Genomic DNA, 11,302 nt, shown 5'->3' with positions numbered 1-11,302 from the left:
GCGTCAACTCAGTCCTATTCCCACCAAAGTAGAACATAGCCCCCTCACACCCAGTTAAATTTGAATATCAGATCAACAATAAATCATTTCATAGTGTAAGTATAGCCCGTGTAATATTTGGGATAAACTTATGCTAAAAACGTGATTATTGATCTGACATTCAAATTTAACTGGGCTTTCTGCATTTGACCAGGCAGCACTACCACAAAGGCAGGTGGATGCAGGGACTCTGCAGACATTCAGGGAGAGGGAAGGGGCCAGGGTGGCTGCAGGGGACGTGAGGAGGGGCCCCAGAAAAGACAAGGGTGCCCCTTTTCGTGTACTTTTCTGGGGAACAGCTCTGGGAAGGCGAACTTATCAGTCTTCCAAGCGTTGGCCGAGGGCTCTTCGGAAAAGGCTTCAGCGCCGTGGGCTCCCTGCTAGCCCGGCCTCCCTCTGCCTCCGCGGGGCGGGCGGGCGGCTGGGAAGCGGCAGCCACCGGAGCAAAAGGACCGGCGCGGTAATCCCGCCCTCCGCGCCCGGAGGGGTGGAGCCTGAGCGAGGAATCCGCGAGCAGTCCTCTCTCCCCGGATGACGAGCAGCAGGATAACATGGAGTCGGGCAAGATGGCGCCTCCCAAGAACGCTCCGAGAGATGCCTTGGTGAGTGCGAAGGATGCGAGGCGGGGTGCGAAGCTGGGCGCGACCGCAGCCGGGGACCTGAGAGGCGGGCCTGAGGGGAGGGCCTGATGATGGGCTCGCGGGTCGACTTCAGCCATGCCAGGGCCGCCAGGAGCTGGAGATTCGAGTGCCCTGGACCCCAGGGCTCTCTCCCGCCACCCCGGCGGCCCAGCCGGAGGGAGGCTGGCGGCCCACCGGATGCGCAGGCCGGCCTCCCGGCTTTGTCTCCTGGGCCTCGGGCCCCGGGCCGCCTAGTCGTCCCGCCCCGTCTGCGAATCCTGGCTCGCGCCTCCAGTGTTCTGATGCAAAGCTACCCCAGTCGCCACATCTGAAAATGACAACCAGCTGTAACCACCCCTACCTCGACTGGGAAAGCCAACCCGGGCCTTTTTCTTCTCTTTGCCCCCCCCCCCCCCCCCCCCCCGCCAAAAAAAAAAAGTTTTCAGCAAAGAGATCAAGACGAGATTTGGTGTGAACCTGACACTCGCTTGGGAGGAAAAGGAAAAGTACAAGTTTGGAACCCAGAGAAGGGGGAACCTTGTATCATAAATATAATTACTACCTTCGGTCCAGTCTTGATTTCTATACCTAGATTATGCATCTGGCGTTTTTATTTGAATCCACAGGTGATGGCACAGATCCTGAAGGATATGGGAATTACGGAGTACGAACCAAGGGTTATAAATCAAATGTTGGAATTTGCTTTCCGTAAGTTAACAAAACACCAAAATCGCCTAACTTGTGAATTTTAAAAATCGTTCATTGTAAGAACATTTTCAACCAAAATACTTTAACAGTTAATGTCATAACATGTCATTATACACTTGTCCAAACCCACAAAATGTAGAGTTCCAAGAGTGAACCATAATATAAACTACGGACTATCGGGGATTATGATGGGTCCGTGTAGGACTATCAATTGTAACAAACGCACCACTTTGCAGGGAACATTGATAATAGAGGATGCTATGCATGTATGGCGTCAGGGAGTATATAGGAAATCTCTGTATATTCCCCTCAATTTTGCTGTGAACCTAAAACTACTCTACAGAAATAAAGTCTTAAAAATATGTGAAGAAAAAAAAGAGTTAATGTTATAGAATTCAGAAAGCAGTAAAAAGGAGCTCAGGCTAGGGAACAGTATATTGTGATATCTGTTTCAAATTGATCATATAGATAGGACAATTAGATATTAGAACCAAAATTCATAAACTTTCTGGAAATTAGTGAAACTTTTTAAAAACTGGCCATAAATATTAATCTATTTTCATATGTTTTAAATAATGTTTTGTTCTTAAAGGATATGTGACTTCAATTCTGGATGATGCAAAAATTTATTCAAGCCATGCTAAGAAACCTAATGTTGATGCAGATGATGTGAGACTGGCAATCCAGTGTCGGGCTGACCAGTCTTTTACCTCTCCTCCCCCGAGAGATGTGAGCAAAATTTTATTTGAAGTTCATTTTACTTATAATTTTTAATTGTAGTTCTAATAAGGATTTTTTTTTTTTTAGTTTTTACTGGATATTGCAAGGCAGAAAAATCAAACCCCTTTACCACTGATTAAGCCATATGCAGGACCCAGACTGCCACCTGACAGATACTGCTTAACAGCTCCAAACTATAGGCTAAAGTCCTTAATTAAAAAGGTAAGAATTTTTAGTCATCTTAGCTTTTAAAAAGGGTAAGATGTGTTAGGGGTAAATAGTGCAGTAAATTAAAGGCTAAGATAATTTACTAGGATTTTTTAAAATTTAGTTCCTTGAAAATACTATGTCTGCAATTAGCTACTATGTTAAAATATAGAATATATGATCCAAGATTTTTAGGGCTAAAAGGAACTTTATTGTTCATCTAACTCATCAGGGAAGTGAGCCCGAACTCATCTATGAAGTTAGTAGCAAAGTTAAGACTGATTCCCAGGTCTCATAACTCCCAATCTTTACACTATACCATAACAGAGTAAATGATATACCATCAGGCATTGGACTTGCTTTCTGAAATATGACCTAAGGCTCTCCCACCACTGAGAAAGTTCTCCCTACATTGGCCTACCTCTGTACCTCTGAAATTCCACTATAAGGAAGTTTCTTACTGGGTTAAGATATTGACTAGTTAAGATTAAAAAATCATAAGGAAGTTAGCTGTTATCCCCAAATAACACTCTACCTCAAACTTTAAAACTATATAGAATTATATATTTTATATATATATTCTTATCCATGTTTATATAGATATGTATTGTTTGTATTATATGTGTGTGTATATATATAGATATTTGTGAAAACCCTAGTTTAAATGTTGCATTAGAACACTGAACAGAAACAGGACATTCTTGCCATCAATTATCTATTAATAATTCATATCAGCAATCCTAATTTCATTTCCTGCTAAGTTTAGGTGTCAAGTGTGAACAACGTTAAAACTAATTTGTTTTTTAAATCCCCTAGGGACCTAACCAAGGAAGACTAGTTCCACGGTTAAGTGTTGGTGCTGTTAGTAGCAGACCTACCACTCCTACTATAGGTAAGTGCGAGAGGGAAATGGCTTTTCTGGCTGGTAAAGAAGTGCCTCAGCACTTGATTTTGAACTGTAATCCAAGTAAAAAGGTGAGTCAGAAATTCCGATATGTGTTGCCATTAATACATTTACTCGTCCTCTAGTAAAGCTATAAACATATTTTATCATTTCAAAATGAGAAAGCGACAAGGAATATCTGATCCCAAATGAGTGTAGAATTGGGCATTACCCAACATTGTTGCTGGTATTAACTATGGTAACAAAAACAGAAGTTTAAGCAGTGTGCTTTCTGGGTTTTATACAAATAAAGTTGCCAAACTCACTCACAGCAGTAGCCTACTTATTATCAGAAATTAAATTTCTGAGTAAATTGGCAAGAGATGCAATCAAAAGAAGTAAGTTTAAAGTATACAAAAAGCTTAAGACTCAAAGAAAATCATTTTTAATATAACCTTTTCAAAAGTAGTACTGATTATCCTGTATTGGTCAGTGAGCACCCCTTCAGACTGTTTCCTGTGTCCTTTGTGACAGGTCTCCATCATTCTTTGACCATTTCTTGCTTCCTGGCACAAGATGTTCCAAGCTCATCTTATATTTTCCTTACCCCAGTCCTAGAATCAGCCATTTCTCTAAAGAGCCCTGGTTCCTCTTAGTGGAGAATGGCATTTAGAAACCATAATGTCATTGTTGCTTAGATATTAAGGAACACATGAATAATGGATTTAGATTTCCTGATTTTTTTGTCCTACGTTCCTGCTGTATTTTTTCATAGTCAAAGTCTTTTCAGAAAAAAAATCCCCTTCTCTTTGACCAGTATTGATTTCTTAGCTCTTATAACTTGAGTACTATAGATGTCATATAGCTCTAGTGTAAGCAGCATTTGATTTTTGAGATGTGTAGACAACCTCTTCATATTTTCAGGGTGTGAATTCACATTTCAGCATTCTAAAACCAGACTGGTATAGTATTAATTGTACATGTCTAATTATATGCATGTGACCTGTGTAGACAGGAGTTTGCATATATAATTTGTGTAACTTTTTGATCATATACTGTTTATCTGTGGGTTCATATCTCTTAAGTGAATACCAACTTTTTAAAAACTCTAGGCTGTACTAATCAGTTACATGTGTTGGCAAGTTAACCAATTTTAGTTATCAGTTGTGATTTTTATTCCTAGTTAGACATTTATTGTACATGTTTTAGAGATTTTTAAGTCTAGAGTGAGGGAGATGCTAAAAACTACTATTAAAGATGCAAGTTTTAAACTTTAAAAAAATTTAAATGAGTTTCATAAAGCATAAGACCTAAGCATATACTCTGTTCAATTTTAAAACCTAAACTCCATACTTAGATAAATGTTAACAATTTCCTTATGATAATGGACAAGAAAACATCCACCTACTGTGAATTTTCTTGACAAAATAAAATACTTATATTGCTTCATTAAGCTTCACCAAATTCTTTGGACCACTCCTTAATACATGGAAAACTTACCTAAAGATGGAGATATGTTAGGCTTCTGTTAGATGCATGTTGATTTAGCTTCATGGGCATAGTAGACACCTCCTAATTCCCAGCAAGTGACAGAGATTAAAAGTGCCACATAAAGTAATTAATAGAAAACTTGGGTCTTTAATGCTGTTTATTTAAATGTTCAACTTCATGACTTCATGTAGCTAAAATTCAGTGCCAGATGCTATGTGAAGAGTTTTACATGGATTATTTTAATTCTCACAAGAATCCTATGAAACAGGTATTGTTATCCCCATTTGATAGATGAGAAAAGCACAAAAAGATTAAATAACTTGCCCAAGGTCACTCAGCTAGTAGGTGATAAAGCCTGGATTCAAACTCAAGCAGATCTTTCATTAATTCCCTGTGCTTTGAAGGTAGTTTCTGGTAAGCTAAAGGAGAGCAGGAATTGAACCTGTATAATAAGTCACCTAACTAACATGGTCTGTTAATTACAACTACAGCAACCCCACAAACAGTGTCTGTCCCAAATAAAGTTGCACCTCCAGTGTCAGTGACAAGCCAAAGATTTACGGTGCAGATTCCACCTTCTCAGTCCACACCTGTCAAACCAGGTAACACGATGGGCAGGGCATGGGGGATTGAAAGTGGTTCTTTTAAAATATTTTTCTGAATTTTAAAATTTGTGAATGATTCGTGATAACAGAACAGTTTGTATTCCTATAGCAATAATTAAATTGTTTTAATATCGTAACAGGAAGGCGGCCGTAATGCTGCAAATCTGGGTTCTTCAGAGGGAGTCTATAAACACACTAAAATTGTATGAAATTTTACATATATGTAACATTTTGGGGGGAAGGGAGAGATTTCAACATGATCATCAAGAGTCTCAAAGAACCCTATGAACTAAAATAAGTTATGGTCTACAAATCTCAGGCAAAATCACTTAGGGTTAAAGCTCAAGAAAATAATACAACTTAGTATATATCCAATGAAAACTGTACTTTTATTCACTTCACGGAAGTATATGTAGAAAGTTAGAATAATATAAGTAGAATTCTGTTATAACGTAGTTTATTCATGAATATGTTTAGATTTCACATCTTCTGAAACCTAACCGTACACCATAATATTGGTCTGTAAGGAAGCATGATTCCTGACCTTGAACACGTGCCTTTAGTATGTTCCATGATGAATCCAGTGCACTGCTTCCCATGACTGAGAACTAATTGAAATTTTAAGTAAATTAAAAACAGGGCTTCCCTGGTGGCGCCGTGGTTGAGAGTCCGCCTGCCGATGCAGGGGACACAGGTTCGTGCCCCGGTCTGGGAAGATCCGCGCCGCGGAGCAGCTAGGCCCGTGAGCCATGGCCGCTGAGCCTGCGCGTCCAGAGCCTGTGCTCCACAACGGGAGAGGCCACAATAGTGAGAGGCCCGCGTACCGCAAAAAAAAACAAACAAACAAAAAAAACTAACAGAACTTCTTTAACTTTATACTAGATACTAATTTAAGTACTTTAAAGCATTAAAAAATGTAATTTAACTCTTAATGCAGTATAATTATGTTTCTTCTGATATAGTTTTACTTCATGCTATTGAAATTGTTATTAAAATTACATTCAGCTTTGTTGAATACTTTTTACTCTCAGAAGCATTATACTTTGTGTACTCTTGCTTTATGTCTCATTTTTAATTGAACATTAAGGGAATGTAGTATTTTAATCATAACTCTTTATCTAGAGGCCTGTTGCCATTTTTGTGATTTATGAAATTTTTGTCGCCAAAAAAGGCAGGATTATGTTTTTTCCTTCCAGATTGAGTTGGTATAGTGTATTCTTGGCTGTCAAAATACTCACAGCTTTGGGACTTTGAAATGGTAAATATTCATGATGTGTGAAAAAGCATATACATAACTGTATGATCTTAATTACATAAAAATGGATGCTTAGTTATGTAGATACACAAACGAAACCTAGACGGACACATCAAACAGTAAACTGCTTGTGATTATAGATGACTTTGTTTTTTGCTTCTTGTGTTTTTTGGTTTCCTATTATGCGTATGTTAACTTTTAAGAAATAAATGTTATTTTAAAAACCTTAAAAAAAGAAATTATTATTAGCATTACATTTCAGCTTTGTTGAATACTTTTTACCATATGTTTCTGATTCTGTGTAGTTCATAGTTTGGGGGTGTTTTCTCCTCTGTTTACAGTTCCCGCAACAACTGCAGTTCAAAATGTTCTGCTTAATCCTTCAATGATTGGGCCCAAAAATATTCTTATTACCACCAACATGGTTTCATCACAGAACACGGCCAATGAATCAAACCCATTGAAGAGAAAACATGAAGATGATGACAATGATACTATGTAAGGAATATAGTGTAGTCTCTATGCATTTCAAACGTGTAGTTGGTTTTGAGCCCAGTATACCAAACTAGAACATTCTTGATCGAAAACTTAAATGTAGCTGCAATATCTTTCACCTTAAAGTGTTATATTTATTTCTTAAGGGTACCAGTGTTTTTTCATTAGGCTTCAAGTATAAAAAGTTAAGTGCTTGTTTATTAATGGTTTCATTAATGTTGAGTACTGCTATGGTAATTCTATTTTTGGAAGCAGTTTTCTGCAATGTATCTGACAGCAACACTTAAGTTTCACTTTCTACAGCCTGATCAGTGGACTAATCTTTAACAGCATAATTTCTAATCTATATTTAAATACTTCTTTTGTAAGATAAAATAGTCACTTTTATTGTCACCAACTTTTTTGACCAGATCTCTCAATTTAGCAAATATTGTTGGAGAGGTTGGATTTAGAGGGATTCTAAATCCATTTTGAATATATTTAAGCTGTTTCTTGATGTTCCCTAACTTCCCACCTCCTCAGCCCCGTTTCTAGATCCCATTCATTTTCTGCACCACCTCCTCCCCACAGGCTTACGTTTCTCCCTATTGCTCTTAAATTTAAAAGGCCAAAACTGGAACTTTAGGAATGTAATTCCTGATAATACAGCTCAGTGTCATTTTCATATTTTTAAAACCTGCTTTACATGCCTGATGGTCTATGGTTCACTTTAACCAGAAGGTTTGCATTTTGCTGTTTTTCTCTCCATACCAGAGAAGTTGGGTTTTATCCCTTACCTTTTATGCCCATTGAGCATTACTCTGCTTTTGACAGGTAGTTTGGGGTCAGTTACATTCAGTTTCAGTCATATTCCAAGTTGATAACTCCACCATATTTCACAATTTGAAATTTAACACGAAAGATGCTATAGCTTAAAATCTGCCTTGATAAGTATACTTACACTGGACCTAGGCAAAACCACTGAAGAGCAAGTGTTTTCTTCCTTTCTACCATACATATATATGCTTTGATCACTACTGCTTGAACCCCCCTATTGGTATAATTCAGATTTTTCCAGCTTATTGCTGAGGATGTCACACATATGATGGGATCAAACCTGAAAGTTTTCTAATGGTTTTCCTTCCTCTAGAAGGCCAACACAAACAAATTAGTGTGATGTGACTTGCGTTTAGGTGCATTCTGCATAGGCTTCCCAGTAATGTTGCTAAACACCTTTCCCTATTTTCCATTTATACACATCTAAACATCCTATTGAGAAAGACTGCAAAGCTTTCAAAAATATAAACAGGCTTGTGTTGTTTTTGTTTAAGTAAGTTTGACATATTCAACATAGGAATACTTTTGCAGAATTTCTAAAACAAATTTTTATATCATAATTTAGAACTTATAGCCAAGGATCCTCAAAACTTAAAACACAAGTAAGTTTCATCTTAGGATGGTGCTTGATACATCAAAGAGAAATAGTCCAGTAACAGGAAAAAAATATCTCATCAAAACTGTGATTCAGTGTTTTTGGATATTAGGAAAAGGTGATACCAGACTTATAAAAATAGATCTGATCATCATAGGAGAGAAATGTTCATTATATAGCATAGGATGCCATTACTTGAATGTTCTCAGGGAGGCATGTCAGAAAGCCTAGGTTCTAGTCCTGGCTCCATCGCTAACCAACTGTGTGACCTTACTTCACCCATGAGCCTTGTTCTCCTCACTAGTAATAGGAAAATAACACCAACCCTGCCTACCTCACAGGGATGTTGTGAGGGTTTAATTGGTATATGTGAAAGTGCTTTCAAAATTGTAAAAATGCTATATAACTCTAAGGAATTGTTAACGTATTTGTTCCAAGATTATTAATAAACAATTGAACTTACTGTATTTCTCAATTTTGATTTAAGGGATTCAAAGAGGATGAACAAGGCCCAGTAATTCTGAGGTCCAAAAAGCAAGATTTGCTTAATGGATGATTATAAATCAGGGAATTACTTGCTTTTATTTGGAATCAGCATGTGACTCATCATAATGAAGCAAAATAAATATGAAAGGATATGGGTTTAAATCTGTTAACATAACATGCTCTGTCTTTAGTGGGAATTTATACATATAATTGAGGTTGCAATCTGAGTGTTCATTCTCTTAGCCAGCCAGTGGGTGGTTTGCCCTTTCCGATGAAGACTGCTTTATCTTGCAGATCTCCCTTTCCTAATTACATCCACCCATTCTAGCATCAAGAATGACTTAAGGGACTTCCCTGGTGGTGTAGTGGCTAAGAATCTGCCTACCAATGCAGGGGACATGGGTTCGAGCCCTGGTGCGGGAAGATCCCACATGCCGCGGAGCAACTAAGCCCATGAGCCACAACTGCTGAGCCTGTGTTCTACAGCCTGCGAGCCACAACTACTGAGCCCGTGCACCACAACTACTGAGCCCACGTGCTGCAACTACTGAAGCCCATGTGCTCTAGGGCCCACATGCCACAACTACTGAAGCCCATGCACCTAGAGCCTGTGCTCCACAACAAGAGAAGCCACCGCAATGAGAAGCCCATGCACTGCAACGAGGAGTAGCCCTCGCTCACTGCAACTAGAGAAAGCCCACATGCAGCAATGAAGACCCAACACAGCCAAAAATTAATTTTTTAAAAAAAAGAATGACTTAAGGCAGCTCTTGTCCTCCGGCTTCTAGGTGGAATTTTTTTTAAAAGATGTACTGATAGGAAATGAGGTGAGGACACTGTCATCCCAAGTTCTTCCTTCTACAAGTAGGAAACAAGTGTCTTTGATCTGAGTAAGAATATAGGAATACAGCCACTATGCAGGGAGAATGGAAGATGTGGCCTAAGGGGTCCAGAGTGAAGAGAAGTAACTCAGGAGGTAAGGAAAAAAAACATCAGAACGACAGGTACAAAGCAGTGTGTGTAATTATGCCACCATACACCAACACACACGTGCACATGCATACCCTTTTTATATGCATTAAGTAGCTCGAGATTGAAGTAAACCAGTCTTACAGTGATTGGTTGCTTCTAAGAAGGGAAACTGGTGGCTAGGGGACTAAGGTAGGAAGGAGTCTTCTCATTGTACTCCTTTTTGACTTTTGTATCATGTACTAGAGGGAAGTTTTGGACATAAAAAGGAAAAGAAAGGAAGCAGGAAACACAACTAAAGAAGAGATTGAACTCATTTATGATGATTATAATTTTTTTTCTATATACAGGCATACATATGTTGTCTGGGGGTTAAAAGTGAATTTGCTACACTTAAGCCTAAACCTTTGCAGTGTTTTATCAATAATTCATAACTCTGTATTAAATCAGGAAGCACATACTTGTACAATTCTAGTTTATATATGCATAAATTGTTTGTTATATACTATCTTCCTTGACTAGGTTGTAAATTCCTTCAGGAGATAACTGCTATCATCTTATACTGCCTCTATTATGTCCTGAGCATATAGCAGGTACTCAAAATATTTGGCTGTTTGCGTTTCCCCATTCATTTTCTGGATTAATGACTGAAATAAATGGGGAAAAGATCCTGGAAGCAGAGTCTGGTAGAAATTACTTATAAGGTACAATCAGGGGTTGATGGATGGACGAATGGCAGTTGTAGAGTCTAAGTGTTAGGTTTATGGGTGTTTACAATTCTTTCAATTCCTCTGTACATTTGAAATAATAAAATGTTGAGGGAAAGGTAAACAGTAGGGGAAGAAAGTCATCAGTATGCTAAAGTTCTGGCCCGGCTATGACATTAATTCTCTGGATCAATGTGTAGCATCTCTGGGCCTCACCTACAAAAAAGATTGTACTAGAATTCCTGCTTCTCAAACCAGGGTAGAGCATGCCATTAGAGATGTGCAGAAATATGGTGTTTTTAAAAATTAACTACAACTATGGTGACAGTATTAAAATACAAATGAATTTTTAGAAAAAATTCAAGCCTTCAAAATTTGTTTTGTTTAAAGCAGCCACCAAAATTTTCTTTTGCTGTTCTCTCCAGAGTTAAGCAAAAAAGTCCTAGTCTAGAAGAATCATTTCAGGGAGTGAGGCACACTGAAGAAGCACCAGCCTTTGGAGTCAGACAGACCTGGATTTGAATCCCTGCTGTTACGGGCTCTGTGATCCTGTCCAATAGTTTAACTATTTCTTTATCCATAAAGGTGAAATACATACTCTAGTATGTAAAATGCCCAGCAGAAAAATTCCAGTTACACACAACCTTTTGAAATTGCACCATTTACCTTTGCTCATTCCTGAAACTCCCATTAAAATGACAGGAAA

General features: G+C 38.4%; 1 protein-coding gene across 4 annotated transcripts; it reads left to right on the top strand.

Moving 5' to 3' along the window:
* Positions 1–542: 542 nt before the first annotated feature.
* TAF9B (TATA-box binding protein associated factor 9b) lies at positions 543–9,357 on the top strand. Of its 4 annotated transcripts, none has more exons than XM_027095593.1 (8): positions 543–641; positions 1,286–1,367; positions 1,960–2,096; positions 2,175–2,309; positions 3,111–3,186; positions 5,160–5,270; positions 6,870–7,026; positions 9,215–9,357. In XM_027095593.1, the coding sequence occupies exons 1-8, from the start codon at positions 591–593 to the stop codon at positions 9,246–9,248; spliced, it is 783 nt and encodes a 260-aa protein (XP_026951394.1). In that variant the 5' UTR covers positions 543–590; the 3' UTR covers positions 9,249–9,357. The 4 variants fall into 4 exon arrangements, with proteins under 4 accessions (XP_026951394.1, XP_026951395.1, XP_026951397.1 ...); XM_027095594.1 differs by having other exon boundaries at positions 8,922–9,333; XM_027095596.1 differs by lacking the exon at positions 5,160–5,270.
* Positions 9,358–11,302: the final 1,945 nt, after the last annotated feature.

Source organism: Aethalodelphis obliquidens, unplaced genomic scaffold, assembly GCF_003676395.1.
Source record: "Aethalodelphis obliquidens isolate GAN/ISIS:26980383/991018 unplaced genomic scaffold, ASM367639v1 scaffold92, whole genome shotgun sequence".
Taxonomy (NCBI): Eukaryota; Metazoa; Chordata; class Mammalia; order Artiodactyla; family Delphinidae; genus Aethalodelphis; species Aethalodelphis obliquidens.
The sequence above is the reverse complement of the archived record's forward strand: the minus strand, read 5'-3'. Positions and strand labels throughout refer to the sequence as shown.

Bases quoted from the DNA above. Each gene is read 5' to 3' on its own strand.
- TAF9B (XM_027095593.1), top strand. From the start codon at position 591: ATGGAGTCGGGCAAGATGGCGCCTCCCAAGAACGCTCCGAGAGATGCC. The intron at 2,310-3,110 runs GTAAGAATTTTT...TAAATCCCCTAG, and splicing joins TAAAGTCCTTAATTAAAAAG to GGACCTAACCAAGGAAGACT. The intron at 7,027-9,214 runs GTAAGGAATATA...TTTATCTTGCAG, and splicing joins GATGATGACAATGATACTAT to ATCTCCCTTTCCTAATTACA.